This window comes from Dermacentor silvarum, chromosome 2 (genome assembly GCF_013339745.2).
Source record: "Dermacentor silvarum isolate Dsil-2018 chromosome 2, BIME_Dsil_1.4, whole genome shotgun sequence".
Lineage (NCBI taxonomy): Eukaryota > Metazoa > Arthropoda > Arachnida > Ixodida > Ixodidae > Dermacentor > Dermacentor silvarum.
Window position 1 is genome coordinate 61,057,491 of NC_051155.1, and position 18,517 is coordinate 61,076,007.

The 18,517-nt window shown below is 47.6% G+C and overlaps 2 protein-coding genes across 2 annotated transcripts; both read right to left on the reverse strand.

Annotated features, from left to right (window-relative positions):
* Window positions 1-2,564: 2,564 nt before the first annotated feature.
* LOC119440955 (uncharacterized) lies at window positions 2,565-3,710 on the reverse strand. The gene has a single exon (XM_037705741.2). The coding sequence runs from the start codon at window positions 3,693-3,695 to the stop codon at window positions 2,736-2,738; it is 960 nt and encodes a 319-aa protein (XP_037561669.1). The 5' UTR covers window positions 3,696-3,710; the 3' UTR covers window positions 2,565-2,735.
* Window positions 3,711-4,642: 932 nt separating this feature from the next.
* On the reverse strand, window positions 4,643-16,723 carry LOC125943424 (uncharacterized). The gene is made up of 4 exons (XM_049662732.1): window positions 16,664-16,723; window positions 14,246-14,369; window positions 5,824-6,525; window positions 4,643-4,653 (listed from the first exon to the last, which is right to left on the reverse strand). The coding sequence occupies exons 1-4, from the start codon at window positions 16,721-16,723 to the stop codon at window positions 4,643-4,645; spliced, it is 897 nt and encodes a 298-aa protein (XP_049518689.1).
* Between the last annotated feature and the right edge of the window lie 1,794 nt (window positions 16,724-18,517).

The following is an 18,517-nucleotide window of genomic DNA, read 5'->3' on the forward strand; positions in this document are numbered from 1 at the left end:
CATGGTGTTGTTCCTGGAGACTATTTGCTTTTTCGCAGGTACTACGGTGGGGAACAGTTTACTGCGTTCGTCCCTAGCCAAGCTGGCGCCAAGGAGGTTTGGCTCATGGAGTTTTTATTTTAAAACCCCTTTGGTTTGGATGGCACGCACCACAGCACGCGCTGCACGAGAGTCACGCTCGATGGGAGTTTTACAGCGAAGCTGTTAATGCGACTAGAAGCGCTGAAAGCGTTGGATGCATGTTTACACAGTTTTATTGCGATAGCAATTTTATGGACACTTCAACCGGATTTATGCCGTCGCCGTCGCCGTGAGGTTCCGTATACATTCCAAGGGCGATAAAATCGTCGCCGCGTGCCGTATGCGCGAGCGAAAGCGCGCGGGGGACGCGCGCTATCACGGAGGGCGAACGCACGGCGGAAAGCAGACGCGACCGTCCCGCGAAAGGCCGTTGGGGTATGGGAGGGAGGGAGGCGGGGCGGCGCTGTGCTCCGGTGCCAAAGGCGTATCTTATGTTGAATTCCAATGGCGGAGCCGGAGCAGCCGAAGGACTCCGCGAGCGAGCACTCGACTTTGGCGTAGAGCAACGCCTCCAAATCCGCGAGTGGAACACAACCTGCGCCGCCGGAGCAAGGCGGAAGCGGAAGTGCTATCCTTCGGGCTCCAAGTTACCCAGGATACCTTGCGTGTTGTCATTCCCTTCCGCTGTTTGCTCCCAGCACCGCCGCACCGATCACTTGACTTGTCTTGGTGAACGGCGCTTTTCAGCGCCGTTCACCAATTAAAACTGCAAAGTGGATGGATATCTTGCCAATTAAGGGTGCAACAGCTTTTGTTTGCTATGGTGAGCACGCAGGATATGGACAAACCATGGTAGGTGTCTTCGCAGCTTGAAGGACGTCCTCGATGAAGCTTACTTTGGGCCTCTTCGCGGGAATGCGGAACATCCTGTCGAATTCCCGCTCATAAGCGGCAGTTTCAGCGTCGCTGTCATTATCCGAGAAATCGCTCGTGTCGCAACTTGAGCTTTCCGACTCGGAGCTGTCGCTATCGAGTAGCAGAAGCAATGCCGCACGCTCTGCCAAACTAGCCGAGCCGTTCATGTCGTCCGCCATTACCATCGCGAGTCGCGAGCGGCTGCGCCCCTCTTGCGGACAAACGTGGTAAAGGAAATGCGTCACGCAGAGTTCCGGTCCACTCCGCCGATTTTGGCGGAGCATCTTTTCCTGCTCCACGGAGTCACTCCCGCTCTGAATCCACTCCGACTCTCTCATTGGAACATTTTACTCTCGCCCTCACTCTGTCATTGGAACAAACTTGCTCCGAAACGAGCAGAAAAACTTGCTCCGACTCCGCCATTGGAATTCAACATTACCACTCAATCTCCCACGCGAAAGCAAGAAACGGGAAGAGGGGGGGGGGAGGGGGCAGCTTCTCCTCTGCCAACAAGTTCTCTGCCCGGCGGTCGCCCGCACCGTCTCTTATCTCCACACGGCTCTGACCTTTGTATGGGCTGTGCATTTGCCGCTCAGTTTCCGTTGAAGCTATAGACCGCGCGAACTTGCGCTTGCTGCCAGTGTTTTGACAGTCGTTGGCTGCGGTCATTCAGTGTGGTCTATTCATGTTTGCTTGTGCGCGCTGACACCACGATTGTTAATTCAGTTAGTAAGCCAATGCGTTCAAGTCTATGCAGCCGATAAAACTACTATCCCTACTCCAAATAGCGCTCTACTAATTTGCTATCGCAATCGATGCTTCACCTTTAGGGCGAAACTGCGACATTTTTCTAAAAAGAATTAAAGAAGAGACTGCATTACTCACGAAGTTTATATTTTGATGAAATGGGGACGGTGTTAAGGAGGATATGTACGCAAATTTTGAAGAGCACGGGTTTGTTGCTTAGGCGTGAAACAGAAAATGCTATACCATCGTTATCGGCCAGGTTAGAGGTGCTATAGGAAACGCTTACAAAGTTTCCCCGCTTCCTTGAAAGGGCAAAAAAAAGTGTGCAGGACGCTTCAGCTTCGCCTTTAAGAGTGAAACGCGATAACATTCAAAGATCGCTGACTGCTTCTCACGCTTCCCGGCAACTGGGGCTTCTGTAACCGTAATGTTTACTGGGAAACGCTGGCGGCGAACGCTGTGCACGAAGGCGAGCTTTCTAGCGTGAGCCGATCCCGGGGAGCGTATTTCCATTTGCTAGTAGGCACAGCGTTTGACCGCTGGCGCCACGCTGCGCCGCTCGCGCGTACCATGTTTCGAGCCGCCGCCGTTGGAACGGAGGAGGCGTTGACGGAGTAAACGCTGGGCTGGTGGTGACTTAGCCTGCTGTTGGGATCGGTGGTATTATAAACGCATCACTGTTTTGATGATCCAAATATAATCTCACTATCAGGCAGGGAGCAGTCTACCTGACTGGAGCAGTATTATTTTATTTGGGGTGTTGCTACGCTGCGCTCCGCAACACCCCAACGACCGCCGCTTCGCGTAGGCGCCCGGCACCACGGCTGCCGCAGTGGCGCCGCGGTTCAAGCGACCGCGCTGGCAAACAGTGAGAAAAAAAAGGGGAAAGCGTGAAAAAGAAAAAAAAAGTAGCCAGAGCGGGTTTCGAACCCGCGTACGCAAGATCCCGAAGCGAGCGCCGTAACCACTCAGCCATACAGCCACTTTTTTTTTTCTTTAATGCATGGAAAATAAAGTGGAAGGTATATTACAGTGCGGACATAGCTACACACTTAAAACTCGGGCAAACACACACATGCGTCCAACAAGTGCATCCAGTCAGGCGGAGGTTCCTGCACGGCGTACACACTTCTTATATAAGCTGCACTTTCTTGAAAGAATGATCTTGTAGATCGCGGGCTTTCGGCATGGCGATCACACATTCTAGCTCTCCATAGGCTATACAAACCCAGTACTACGAACATGTCATAGGGAGGACCGCCACTAATCTTAAACGGTAGGAATCTAATTGCGTATGGAGTGATGTCAATGTCCTTTTTAAGCGTCCGTTGGAGAATGTCCCAGAAAAATATAGCATCTGTACAGTCTATAAAACAGTGATCTATAGTTTCAGCACGTGGACACAGTCGACAGTTCGTGGACCATGGCACGAAGCAGCCCCTCGCCTTCAACCAGGTTTTAACAGGAAGTGTTTCCGTATGCAGTTTAAAGAAAAATGTTTTAGCTCCAGGAGGTATACACATTTTACGGACCCGCCTAAGTACATCCTGATAAGGCTGATTTAAATAAGGTGCACGATACAAAGGATCTGGGAAAATCGAATACACCAGTGCAGCAGAAATTTCTTTTCGACTCGCAGTGAAAATGTACTCCAGGCCGAATCTAACTTTCAAGAAAAGGAATGAATCCACAACCTCCTTGAGAAAGCCCCAAGGAGCCTGTGTGACATCTTTGGCATCTGATGACACTACTATATCAGGAAGATAATGAGCTAATCGGAGCTGTAACATTTCACGCAAAAAGGGATGATCACTGTCTCGAAAGAAAAACAGACGAGAAACAATTTGCCTGACGAAGAGATGGACTAATCCTAAACCACCTCGTTCAAGAGGGACGAACAGATTATCGCGCCGCATGGATTCGCAACTCGAGCTCCAAATAAATGTTGCAAATACGCGATGCAGTGCCTGAATACGAAGTCTAAAGCAGTGTAGTACTTGCAGCACATACATGAGACGGGAAACTAAAAACACGTTGCACACTTCAGCACGACTGAACATTGACAAATTCCGTCCTCGCCATGAATTCACTTTGTATTTTCCCTACTTTCCCCGACCAATGACTGTTGCTATTTCTATACTGTGAGAGAGGTACACCTAAATAGCACAGATAATTTTTCCATTGAATGCCTGCGTAATGTGATGGCATTGTGGCCCATAGTCCAAACCAAAAACCTGAACTTTTTTCAAAGTTAATGCTGGCACCAGAAGCCGCACAATATTCTTCTGTAATTGCGAGAGCAGTCTTTACACTCTTTTTATCAGTACAAAAGAAGGCCACGTCGTCTGCATATGCAAGAACCCGAATCTCACTCGACGGCAGTTTAAACCCTTGGAAATTTTCTTCTTTCAGGATGCTCATACAAAGTGGCTCCAAATACAGGCAAAAGAGAAGCGGTGACAAAGGGCATCCTTGTCTTACTGATGATAAAAGCCTAATCGGATCGGAGAGAGAACCATTCAGTATCAACCTCGTTGAGCCATTAGCATAACATATTTTGACACCTTTAAGGAGCTGGGATCCGATATTTATATGCTCCAGTACACCAAACAGGAACGAGTGATTCACCCTATCGAACGCCTTAGCCAGATCTAGCTGTACCATTGCTACCTGTCCAATCCCCTCGGCTACACACTCAAGCACAGATCTCGCAACATGAATGTTGGTCTGAATGGACCGACCTCTGATGCCACAGGTTTGATGATCACCTACCACAGATCTTATCACGACTTGTAAACGGTTAGCTAATACTTTTGTAAAAATTTTATAATCCACATTGCATAAGAAAATAGGCCGGTATCCGTCCACTTTTTGCAATTTAGTTTCATCATTGCTTTTGGCTATGAGTACAGTGTGCCCTTCATACATTGTGGCAGGTAGGTAACCTACCTCCAAGGCTTCACGGTACACCTGAAGTAATAATGGGGACAAGAGGGAACGAAAACACTGATAAAATTCGGCAGTAAGGCCATCCGGGCCAGGCGTCTTGCCTTTCGCTAATGAATCTATGCATGCAGTTATCTCATTAATATCAATGTCATCGTTTGTATAATCATAATCGTCCTGATTTAACTGAGGCAGCAGGGATACAAATTTGGTGGCAGACACACATGTATCCAATGGCTTATGGCCTCGAAATAATTTTGGTAATGTTCAAAAAACCCTTGAGTTATGAGGGTCGGCTCATTAACAACTATTCCACCATAGTCTATTTCTAGGATTTGTTTAGACAGCGCATGTCGGCGCTCATCACCTAGGGACCTACTGCATGGCTGTTCTTCTAGAAAACGCTGCGCTCGCGCACGCACTAGTGCACCTCTGTATTTTTCTGCGTACAAAACCTGTAACTGCGCCTTGGTGTTATGAATATCATCAATATATTCACCCGGATGTAGACATTCAAGTTCATGTAATTCCTTCAGAAGTCTATACAATTCTCTGTAGTTATTCTTTTGTTCAAAGGCCAATATTGATGATTCTTCGATAGCTATCATTTTAATTTCCTGTTTGATTAATTCCCAAACAGCAAAAAGAGGCAAGTCCTTGCGACATGACAGATGAGCTATAAGCTCAGTAACACGCTTTAGGAAGCAATCGCGCGAAAGGAGTTGGTTATTAAATTTCCACAACTCCCAGCACATACGCCGGCTTTGGTATCGACGGCTACCAAAAGATGCTGAGACTAGGCAATGGTCACTGAAGAACACAGGGTGCACAGTGTAACCATGTATAAGTGATAGGGCGCTAAGCGAAACGTAAATTCGATCAAGCCTTGCATGCGAGATACCTTGGAAATGCGTGTAGCGACACCCTGCTTTTTCATGTTCCCCAATGTCCACAAGCTGATAATCACACATCAGGCGTTGCAACACATCACTACTTGGATCACGTCTCAGCCTCAATGACGCACGATCTTGCACATTACATACACAATTGAAGTCCCCAAAAAGGACCAATGCACGATCAGTAGACAAATGATGTTCTATAGATAAAAAGAAACACTCTCGTTCACGTAGCTTGTTCGGGGCATAAACACACACAAATCTAAAGCTAATACCACTGACTCGTCAGGCAACTTACTATCCTCCACAGCGGCAGGCTTCGGGCTAAGGCTATCGTCAGCCGATGAAGGCTTTGTCTCTTCCTGTCGATGAGCTTCAGCGGGTGTTTCACCGGTCGCATCCACAACCTCGCTCACATCCATTAGATGATCGGTGATGGTCTCATCCTCAGCTGGTCTGTTTCCACGAAGCTTGTCAGCGTAGGTTCCGATGCATGCATCTGCAATGTGACCGTAGCGGTGACAGTTGCTGCAGCGTGGTGTCCTACATTGTCGCCGGATATGTCCGACTCTGTTGCACCGTAGGCAAAGTGGTGGTCGGCCAGGAACCAAGATGAGGCACTGGTGCCCGTATATGCTCAATAGGTGAGGCAGATTACTTGCAGAGACTCCGTCCTTCAGTGTAAACGCCACGTCGCGATTAGTCATTTGCCAGCCCTCCATGCCGTCACACCGCCACATTTCTCTCGTGATAGACTGCACTGTTCCATAAGGTTCTAGCGCTTCAACAATCCGTCGCTGTTCGAGGTGTGGAGGAAGCCAAAGAAGCTTCATCTTGATATTTTTGCATTCTGGGTCTATGACAAGGCACTTGAGGCCCTTCACCAGCAGCTCGCCTTTGTCGACAAGTTTCTGCTTCGCGATGCTATTAACGCATGTTACTAGCCACAAATGGCTCATCTGGTACTGTCCAGCACCGAGGATATCAGCTGCATTCAGAACTGAAAGGAGTGCATCGCGAAAGTCTGGGGCACGATATGGCCGCCCTGCCAGGTCAGCATGCAGGAAAACTGAGTTGAGAACGGTATTGCCAGTTGGTAGACGAGGGAGAACGACCTTATAATTACCGGAATCAGTAGTTGACGGGGGTGGAATCCTCGGCCAAGGGCCGATGCGCTGTTTCCAGCAGAGCTCATCGCAGACGTGGCCGTTCGAACCGGCTTCTTCTTCTTCTCAGCCATACAGCCACGCTTCCAAGTGTTGCATTCGTGCGAACCATATCATTGCGTTCGAGCGCCCTCGGTGAACGGAACCACCTAGAAACGCGGTACGTGCGAGCGGCGCAGCGTGGCGCCAGCGGTCAAACGCTGTACCTACTAGCAAATGTAGTGTTGATCCCGGCGATGCCAGCCGAGCCAAAAAATGACGTCATTGTCTGCTTTCTATTATTGATTTGCACTTTTAATATTTCAGTTTGGGAAGATTTAACATAAAAGGCGTGCGGTGTCGGTGTTTTGTTTCAGGACATTTGTTTGTGGGCTGTCGTTCTCAAATTTCCGTGAAATAACTTCGTCAAGAATGTAAGACAAGGTGTAAGCAACTTTAGTGATAGAATGGTGTGGCAATGTAACCCGCATATACCGAACGTCATATAACAAGTTTGCTAAGTACGACTAGTCAGTGCTTTGCCCAATTTGTCATCTCTTCCAATAAAATGGAAGGTCGACTACAGGGTTACCTTAAAGAAGTTTTTGAGTCGTGCCGCTTCCTGGAGGCCCGTTTCTCGATTGAATATTTAAGCGCAGTGTCCCGTAAAAATTGTATAATGATTTATGTGATATTGTTCTCCCAATTCCATTGTACCGGACTCATTTTTCTGGAGGAAGATGGCGGAAAGTGCTGAAACGTGTAAAAAGCATGCCTGTGCGTCCTTGGATGAAAATTTTCTTCTTTAAATTACATGCAGACGTTTTGCCAGTTAAGACATGGCTTTCTGATAAGGGATTCTTGGTTCCGTGGGGAGACCACTGTTTCTTGTGCCGCAAACCTGAAACGATTGAACACGTGTTTCTGGAATGCTGGGATGGCATGCTCTTCTGGGATGTCCTGCAAAGGACCTTAAAGAAGGATTTCCCTTTGGATTCACAGGGAATAAGGTACCTAATGGTTGATAACGAGGATGGTTTTCCGTATGATATTACTATGTTACTGGCTCTGCATAGTATTCGGACGTCACGCATGGCTGTTCGCCATACAGACGTTAATGCTCGCCCTGCTATAGATTACTTTCGCGAGTCTCTCATTTCATTTATCGAAATGAAAAAAAGTTAAAACGTGTGTACCCGATTGGGTGCCCTGTATGGAATGCTTGTTACATATGAAGCATTTGTAAAATTACGAATTTGTCACTACGTGGTTGACTGCTATACCAATGCAATAAAGAAAAAAAGGTGTGGCGTATCCGTATATACATATACATATACACAAATATATACGAAAAGTTTCGCTCACGAAAACTCCGCTGACGCCCATACCGACACCAAATTTCCTGCGACACCGGGCCCTTAACCCTATCGCATTAAAACGTCAGAGCTCTCGTATTTAGAAGAAATAGGGGCTGCTTTATGGGCAACGCATACCGAAAACTTGAAGTGTGTAAAATAAGTACGTGCTTTCTGTTCTGTGCGCATCGTGAACGCGCGGCCGGACTTTCAAGAGGGAAGCCAGCCTTCGTTTTCTTTACTGCTTTCTCTTTCACTGACTCCCCGCGGACTCCGAGCTGTGCGCAAGACAAAGGAACCACTCCCTTCGTTCGGTTCCTGAAAGTGACCCGGTGACCACGCTGCGATGTGTCAGGTGGTGTTTCACGGGCCTGGGGGACGACAACGAAGAGGGAAACAGCGGTTCGAGAAACGTGGCACGGCCAGACTGGCCCCACCAGCCCTAGAGACGGGACCACTTTCTTAAGGGCTAAGAGCTATATATTTTGTGTGTTTTAACGTCCTTTTTTAAATGCGAAGCATTTCTTGGCGAACATTTGCCACTTTGACAGTATGTATGTATGTATGTATGTATGTATGTATGTATGTATGTATGTATGTATGTATGTATGTATGTATGTATGTATGTATGTATGTATGTATGTATGTATGTATGTATGTATGTATGTATCTATCTATCTATCTATCTATCTATTATCTATCTATCTATCTATCTATCTATCTATCTATCTATCTATCTATCTATCTAGCCGCCTACGTCTTGGTGCTCTCATGGTCGTTTCGTTAACTTTATCGGCACAGTATGGCGAGAGTGTATAACTAACATAAATGATAGGTCATGACATGATGTCATGACATGCGTGTCATGTAGGTCATGAAACAGCCTCCTAAAGTGACAATGCCCCAGCGAAAAAAGATTAACACTCAAAAACCACTGAAATGGGTCGGACGTGGGTACAAAGTGAGGAAAACACTGAAGGATTGTGGTTGAAGTCATAGTCATGAGCAAGACTCAGCAAAAATGACAATGACTGAGCGAAAAAAGGTTAACACTCAAATCCACTGAAATGGTGTCATGTACAAAGACTTCAGTGCGCGTGTCTGGTGCGGCGGACGGCCAGTGACTATAAGAGAAGAAAAAGAATGGCGGGATTCGGCGCGCGCTCGCCTGACGCGGCACCTCGGCCAACAGCCAATCACGAAGACACACGGGTGCAGGAAGAGCGAGCGGAAAAAGAGAAGAGGGAAGGCGGCGTGTGTGTGACAGTTTGTGTTAATTATATGTTCATGTCTTGCTAACAATCGGCTTCGTTGTTTCTTTTCCCCACTGCCAATTAGTCTCAGTGGTGATCGCAATAATTCGAACCATGCAAGTGTAAATACACTCCCAGTCCCGGGTAAACAACCCCTTGTTAACTTAGGAAAACCAAATCATCACAAATGGGTTCAGACGTGGGCACTAAGTGAAGGAAACACTAAAGGATGATGGTAGAAGTCAGTCATGAGCATGACTGAGCAAAAATGACAATGACTCAGGGAAAAAAGATTAACACCTAAAGCCACTGAAATGGGTTCTGACGTGGGAACTAAGCACATGAAACACTAAAGGATGACGGTAGAAGTCATAGTCATGAGCATGACTCAGCAAAAACGTAAATTACTCAGCGAAAAAAGATTAATACTCAAAAACCACTGAAATGGGTTCGAACGTGGATGCTAAGTGAAGGAAACACTAAAGGATGGTGGTAGGTCATAGTCATGGCCATGACTCAGCAAAAATGACAATGACTCAGGGAAAAACGATTAACACTCAGAAACCACTGAAATGGGTCGGACGTGGGTACTAAGTGAAGGAACCACTAACGGATGGTGGTTGAAGTCAGGCATGAGCATGACTGAGCAAAAATGACAATGACTCAGGGAAAAAAGATTAAGACTCAGAAACCAATGAAATGGGTCGGACGTAGGTACTAAATGAAGGAAACACTAACGGATGGTGGTAGAAGTCATAGTCATAACCATGAGTCCGGAAAAATGACAATGACTAAGTGAAAAAAAGATTAACACTCAAAATCCAATTGAATGGGTTCGGATGTGGTACTAAGCGAAAGAAAGGGCTAAAAGTTGATGGTTGAAGTAATAGCCATGAGCATGACTAATGCATTAAGCTCTCTTAGGCGAAGCTAAAGGGACGCCTGAGGACTCATGACATCAATGTCATGACATCCGTGTCGTGTAGGTCATGAAGCAGCCGCCTACATCTTGGTGCTCTCATGGTCGTTTCGTTAACTCGTTTCGCAGGGTGTGGGTATTGTCAGCTGCAGTGATGCACTGTGGGCTTCGCTCTACAGAAGCGACAGTACGAGGGATATTGTGTGGGTAGGAACTGGCGAAGTGTAAGGAGACAGGGAAACGAATAAGTTACAAGTTGTTTTCGCACGACGGCTTGTTCTCAGTTGAGGGAATCATGTGTGTGTGTGGGGGGGGGGGGGGGAGGGGAGGGGGGGTGTATTCTGCTATGTCTGTAATGATGTAGTGTGTCAGTGTAGACATACATTGGTTCTGTCTGGGTGCGTCGTTTGCGTTGGACAGTACTCCCACTGGCGGCCGGTCAGCGTGCTTATTTTCATATTTTTGTGGATGCTAGTGTGAGAGCGTATGGTTCATGCGCATATCTGAAGGCAACCAACTTGCAAGGCGAGTCCATTACTACGCTCATAGGAGCAAAATGCCGAGTGGCACCTATAAATACGCTCACGTTGGCGAAGTTGGAGCTAATGAGCGCAGTCATCGGAGCAAGGTTGTTGAAGTACATCCGATCTGCGTGGGATTTTTGACATTTTCCTTGTATTATGTGGACTTCTTTCTGGGGTTTTACGTGCCAAAACCAGTTCTGATTATGAGGCACGCCGTAGTGGAGGGCTCCGGATTTATTTTGACCACCTGGGGTTCTTTAACGTGCACTACAACGCAAGCACACGGGCGTTTTTACATTTCGCCTCCATCGAAATGCGGCCGCCGCCGCCGGGATTCGATCCCGCGATCTCGTGATCAGCAGCGCAACGCCTTAGCTGACTGAGCAACCGCGGCGGGTGTATTATGTGGACTGACTCTACTATTGTTCTCAGTTGGATCGGAGGAAGCGGCGATAAACTGAACCAGTTCGCCAAGAGCAGAGTGAGGGAAATTTCAAGTGAACAATTCCCGAAGAATGGTGTTACTGTCAAGGACAAGAAAATCCGGCAGACATGCTCACACGCGGCGTATTTGCAAAGACTCTTTCGGAAAGCCGCATCTGGTGGAGTGGTCCAGAATGGCTCATGCGAGTGTGTTCGAATGGCCTGCAGAACCAACTATAGTATCAGAGGAAAAGGTTAAGCTAGGATCTGCGCCTACAGTGTTTAATGTCCTCATACATGCAGGCCCAAGAGAAATATGACCCAAACATCCATTTAATGAGATTCAGTGATTTACATAACTTACTACGAATCACTGCACTGGTATTACAATTTGTTGATAGATGCCGACATGCGCGAAAACACTGCCAAGGAAAAATTTCGGCAGGAGAAAATCGTAAGTACTAGTTTGTCTTAGTTTGTCCGCGTGCTTATGCGGTAAGCCGCATAAGCACGCTCGTTCATTAAAATGGACAGAGGTGCGTCCAGGGCAGGAGTGCAGACGTTAGGCACCCTGTGTAACACCGGAGCTTGTAATGACTTGAAGATACGGTGTGTATAGGGCGTCGCCATTGTTACTATTTCTTTTTTTTTGAGAAAATTCAGCGGGTGGTTTGCGAACCAGTGACCACTGTAGCCAGTCCATGGAGTGCCGGTATGGCTGAGGCGGGGAGGAGCAGCCGTGCCGCTGACCATAGTGTTGAGCGGGGCCGAAGTTCTCGGATCGTCTGTATTATCTAGTACGACTAGACAACATGACCCGTTTATGTGCGTACTGGGCCATATCGGTGCATAGAACCGGGTGTGTGCAATGTGCTATTGCTAAAGACTCGGCCCAAAGTTTGTGCTCTTACCGGTCTCTGGCCTTTATGAAATCCCTGGTGCATATTGCAGGGAATGGGTTCCACTTGAATTTCGTGTCGAATGCTTGCTGCAAGAGGGCTGCATTTGATCAATGTGTGCAACCGATCACTGAACATTCGATCTTTGTTTTGGTTATTCTCTTCAGAGCATGTTCACTGTGATGACGTCGCTTGACTGTGCTTAAAGAGCGATGTCTCGTTCTGAATAAGATAACTTGGAAGTTGGTGCTCATGTGCATCGTGTGAGTTCTATCCCTATCGCAAAAAACCGCATCTTCCAGCATAGATCGGCTAACTCGCTCGTGAGTCGACTCACTCAGACACAGAACGACCCTTGAGTCTCAGTCTGCGTGAGGCGTAGGGTGACTGTTGGAACTGCACATCTGCACTTATGGCAAGTTGTGTCACAGACAAAACTGTCGTTGACTCTGTGGACAAACTAGGACTTACTAATTTCTCAGCGCCTAGAGCGACGTTTGACTACCCATAAAACTAAACAGCGAGCCTTATCTTCTGCTGTGCTGTCGTGAATCGTAGTTGCAATGTGAGATTACGTGAAGTCATGCTTTCTTGGTGCACAATTTTAGCAGCGTCTACTTTTGTTTACGAGGCATGTCTTCATATCACACAGTGCCACAAAGAAAAGATTCGACACCTCTCATGTTCCTTTGCGAAAGACGTGCTTCCTAAACACTGAGGCCGCATTGTGGCGCCCGACGAAGTAAGGGACCCTGGAACGACTGGACTAAGAACAAAAGACACCACGACAGAGGAAGCACTGCTGCGTTTTCTAAGTTTCCATGGTCACGATTCCGACTGTCTGCACAAATGTCTGCATAGGCGAGGGGCGCACGAGGCATGTTTCCGAACCGATTTGTCCAACGTGGCCAACACTGTATGTAAACACGACGCCTTGCACACATATCTTGCGGTGGTCTGCAGCGAGCGGAATTTTCCTGGATCTCATGTCGACGCACGTTCTTACCGGCCCCGATAGTGGGTCACCAGCAATAGCGATGACACTTGCATCGGACGTTCCACGACGGAACGAGCCGTTGCTGCTCTCGTATAGCTCCCATTTCTAATGGGATTAGCATGCTTAGGGTACATCACCCACTTAACGGGGGCTATCTATCTATCTATCTATCTATCTATCTATCTATCTATCTATCTATCTATCTATCTATCTATCTATCTATCTATCTATCTATCTATCTATCTATCTATCTATCTATCTATCTATCTATCTATCTATCTATCTATCTATCTATCTATCTATCTATCTATCTATCTATCTATCTATCAACCAGTTCCCAGCCAACTTGTATCACTGGGCAGTCCGTCGTAAAATGGGTAGACAATTCGACTGTTGTGTTGATGAAACTGGGTTCGAAGCCAACCGGCGTACCATCTTGGGTGACTGGGCATGTGGTACTGGATATGCACCGCTCATCATTTAACTGATTTCACGCCAACTTGCGTTGGTGGATTTCGGCCGCTGCTGAGGTCCACCTCTTCATTGAATATCCTTGACGCCAACCTAGTTCACTGGGTATGAGCCACCGGGTGTGTGGCGCTCTTCAATTAGCCTCTTCGAAGCCAGCTTGTTTAACTGAGGGCCACTTACTATGTGCAGCTCCTCAATGAAAAAAAAATCACTAAAGATTGGTCCGGTGCTTGGCCGGAATCAAACCCTGCGTCATTTATATATATATATATATATATATATATATATATTCAGACAAACATGCCTGAATGTATACTCACGCAAGCGCCATGCGCGCACTTCGCAGCTGCGCCCCTGAATGACCCAGCGCGTCGAGAGGGAAGCACGACCGAGGAGCCCCGCTGCATGCACTCCTCATGGACGCGTCTTTGTGGTGGCAGTACGGTGCGTCGCTACTTTTCTTCGCTGCTAACCGCAATAAACTTCGACATTCGGTCATCGTAAAATGGGTTTTGCCGCATTATCCAAAAATCTCCCTGGGGCAGGAGCGGGTGATAGACGCGTCAGCTGGGCCTCGGAGCTGGGAACATTGTTCTTGTCCTATCGGGTGGAGCCGCTGTTGCAGATGGCAGCGCCACTATAGGCGCTCCAGCCCAAGCGCGCAGCGCGATAAGGCAGTGCGCTAGGTGGTGAGAAGGAAATAAACTGAATATATAGAGTGTTATGTACAGTACAGATGGTCTCCATGTAGGGTAAGTCGAAGTCCAGCCGACAGTCAGCCAGCTGGGCTAGGAAACAGTTCAGCAAAACGACACTGACTGTGCCGGGAAGGTTGGTGCTCCAGCTGCTCTCGTGCGGCTGGTGGGAAGGGTCTGGCACAGCGTGTAAAATGAGTGTTGCAGGGCAGTTGATCACGCTGTCGTTTATGTCAATGGACACTCCCCTCACGTGTGTGCACAAACCAGTACACAGAGAAGTGGCGTCTGAGAGACTTGAATTAATCGGCGCTCTCTGGAGGGGGACGACCGTGTGAAAGACAAGGTCCCGAATGCGAAGAATAGCTGGTGAGTAAGGAAGGCTGATCGCTGTACTGTAGAAGCAGCAGAACGCGTCCCGTTGACATTGTTGCAGTGGTCCTTCTGCTTATATGCCGCGCTTCAACGTAGTTACATGTTGCACTAGAGGTAGCGTATCGTCAGCGGTCGGGTAACGTGCTTCCACCGGGCAACTTTCACCTGTAGAAGTGGTTGGACACGATGCACTGGGTTGATTTAGTCGTTTTTCTTACGAGAAATGTAGCTTTAGCCAAATTTTGGTTACCAATTCCGTTGGCGTCTTTCCTATAGGAGCGTTACTTCCAATCCCAACACACGAATGAAAGCCTGTTTATGATCGAGATTAATGGCGTTAGTTGAGAACTACAGCTTTCCAGGCGCAACAGCCTAATCTGCGCAAGGGAACGCGATGCGTATTCAGAGCGTGAAACCAACGCTTTACTCTGTCTGCTCGCTCGCGGAGTTTAGAACGGAGGATAGGATTTTCTGTACAAGTTGCTTAGACATACTTGGTCAGACGACACAAAAAATAAAAATGACAACACAAAAAAAAGAAAGAAAGAAGAGAGGTACGGATGTGCTCCATGGGTTCTTCTTGCGCTATAGTGAGCCTTCTATTAGCGCGCGCATCTTCGTACAACGAATGCGGTAATCTGAAAAATCCTCAGCTCGAACCTGACAGTACAGCTCTGGGCCGTCCAGCGAGCCGAGGAAGCCGCTTCGAGACAAGGTCTCGGAACCGCGTCCGCGGCGGGTGCCCAGACCCACTTAAAATACGCCGGACTCAAATCTTATCGATTTGATAATAAAGTTTACGTTCTTCTTCTCTGGTGGCTAAGGCGTTCTGTTAATGAGTGTGAGGTAGGGGGTTCGAATAATTTCTACTGCGGTCACGTGGGAGATGGAGAAGGGCGGTGTGTTAGAACGGTCGTGTGCCGAGCTTTGGTTACACGCTAAACATTCCCAGTTGGTAAATGTCAAAACTGATTCGATCAGATCCGTCCGCCATACGGCACCTCTACTAGGTCCTGTGTTGCATTACGTCCCTGTTAAAGAAACACTCATTAAATCCAGAAAATAAGAACATGGACAAATTGTTCTCACAGATCGATGGATTCTAGTTTCGAAAACGCCCTGGGGGATCGTGGATTTTGTGCGGACATGAGAACGCCGTGATTATAGAAAGTGCCCGCTGACAGGAAGCGTTTAGTGACGTAGGCAACATGAAAACTAACAGCTTCAGGCAACCGTAGAGGGGAATATGCGCTGGAGTACTTCTGTGCTACAATGCTATAAAAGCTTTTTTTTTGTAGTGCACCAGGGCAAGATATTTTACTTTACAAACAAATAATAAAAGTCATGACAATGCAAAAAAAAAAAGTTCCCGGCCACGTTTGCCTAAATATACGTACAGCGTATACCGCAAGTTCAAGATAACTTATGATTCCACATAAGCTAGACCTTATGAGTTGTTACACTTGAGTGCATAGCCGTCTGGTGATTCGGAAAGTGTCTCTGTTGCAGGTATACACCATGTTTTGCAGCCACATGGTCGCCTTCTTCTAGGGTGTCGACCACATTATGGGTGAGAACACCGCCCCTAAATGTGAGAGAAAGAAATACACATCAGCGTTTATTCCTCCATCTATCTCTCGTCCACTATACTCGTTCACAGGAATCACAATACGTATTTTTCGGCGAAATTGTTTGCTTTATATTTAAAAGCAACGCCATTTTCCAGCTTTTCGTTGATCTGCATGGTGCCTAGGTACTGGTGAACGGAAATAAAAAAAAGTCCAATTTAAACTAATTTTAAAGGGTTGTATCCAGATGTCTACTGTCCTTAGCAGCTTTACCAACTTGCGAGCGTCAAAGACATGCCGTCCCTAAAGCCAGCCCCTTGAATATGCATGTGCTATAGTGCGAGGTGCGTCGTTCTCCGGCCACATTACCGCTCCCCTCCCTTTATATGTATGGGTTTTTTCTCCCGGTATGAGTTGCCGATCTGTTTCGCCAAGTAGCAGTTGAAGGCCCGAAATCTCGCTCACCATCATAGCTATTACGTGACATCAAACCCCGTTGTTACGTGCAGCGCACCTTCCGGCAGATGCACGTTGCGGGGAAGCAGGCAGCCTCCCAGGCTCCCCCCGCAGCCATCATGCGAGGAGAAACAATGGACCATACAAGCATTCGAGCATATATACGAGCACCAAGAGCACGAAGACCCTAATGCGAAGGGCAGTACTTGCGTCTGCTTTCACCGCCTGTGCTTTTGCTCCGCGAGCCAAAGGTTCCGCAGAACGGTGCTCCGCTGCTGCCAAGTGCACTCGCCATTTTATTTCCTCTCGCCGAGCGCGACTGTTCGTATCCGTCCGTCGGAGCTGGTCACGAAGAAAGCCCCCGGTGAGCGGCTGCCAGCCAGAGACGGCTGCTCGGCTGCCGTACATGCTTGTTCGCTCACTGGTAGCCGGCTCACTGGTGCCACCCCCTTGCTCGACGTTGCACTGGCCGAGCGATTGTCGCTGCCTTGTGTGTGTTACGTGCACGCTCCGAGTTTACTGCGAGCGAGCCGACGACGTGCATGACCCGATCGCCGCTCGCTTGCGTCCAACCACTCGTTGAACCAGTGGGCGTTGCTTTTGTTATCTTTATTTTTTTGTGTTGCTACGTCGCCTCTCTAGGAGGTCCGTTACACCGTAAGACAATAGGTATTCGCTGCTGGAGCGGAATCGTGAGAGAGACGCGGGCCATTGCTCTGCCTACAGGACGGGGAAGTACGTGAGAATCTACGTTACTTCGGTCGCGTAACCTGCGCAACACCTCTAACCGAGAGTTGTTTTCTTTGTTTCATGCGTGACCTTACGTTACGTGCTGCTCACATGGCTACTTAGTGACGCTAGAAGCTAGTAACATACGTAAGCGACAGAGCGTGATCGTATAGCTGCCGGGCGTTGTGATGTTTCGCGATAAGTCGCTGGAGTAGAATAGACGTGGAGTTGCGTAACGCTCAAGAGTGCGCTCGCGACCGAGCGTAGCACACTGTGACGTAGAGGAATACACTGCGCAGGGACATGAGAAATCGCACGACCACGTTCTGACTGCCTGGTGCAAGATGCAGCTTCCATTCCGGAGCCAGGTTATTGTGAACCAGAGTATCTTTCCAAATCCCGTGTCGTCTATTAGTCGGGTTTCTGCCCCTGCTCTATTTTTATATGAGCTATTTTATTTCAGCTATTAAACAATGAACAGAAACCCCAGGTGGTCAAAATTAAACCGGAGCCCTTCACTACGGCGTGTCTCATATCCAGAACTGTTTTTGGCACGGAAGACCCCAGAAAGAAGAATAAACAATGATCAGTCACTATATCGGTTCATGCAGTGCCCTGTGGTCCACATTGTTCTGTTCCTCTTAAACAATAATCAAATAAACAAAAAAAAGAAGATCTCTTCGTAAATGCTTAACAGCTTAGAGTTAAGCCTCTGATCGCGGCTTCGCCAAGTTATAGCATTATACCTTTCAGTCACAATTCTAGAGAACGCTCAATCAATGTTAGAAAGTCACAAAATTGTATTCAGTGGTGATGCACACATTGTTGAAAGTAGTCAAGATCGTAGCACAATCTTTTGTGCATCGTCTAGTGAGTCCTTGTTAATACATAGCATAATGAAATTTTTATTTATGGTACCGTCAGTCCCGTCCTTTTTTTTCTTCTTTTCATAAAGAAATCTGAATAACTGACTCACATCGTACGTACAAGTTAATTGCTGACTGCAGGCATTATGTGGGGAGAAAAACTGTTCGTTCACCACTGCTGAAGAAGCGTGGCACGTCGAACACACCGTCACAGGGCAGTGTCTGTAGTAAACAAGTCGTGTGTAATACTTTGCAGCCCAAAGGGAAATGGAGTCACTGCGAGTATGCAGAGGGGCCAATTAATACGCATCACAATA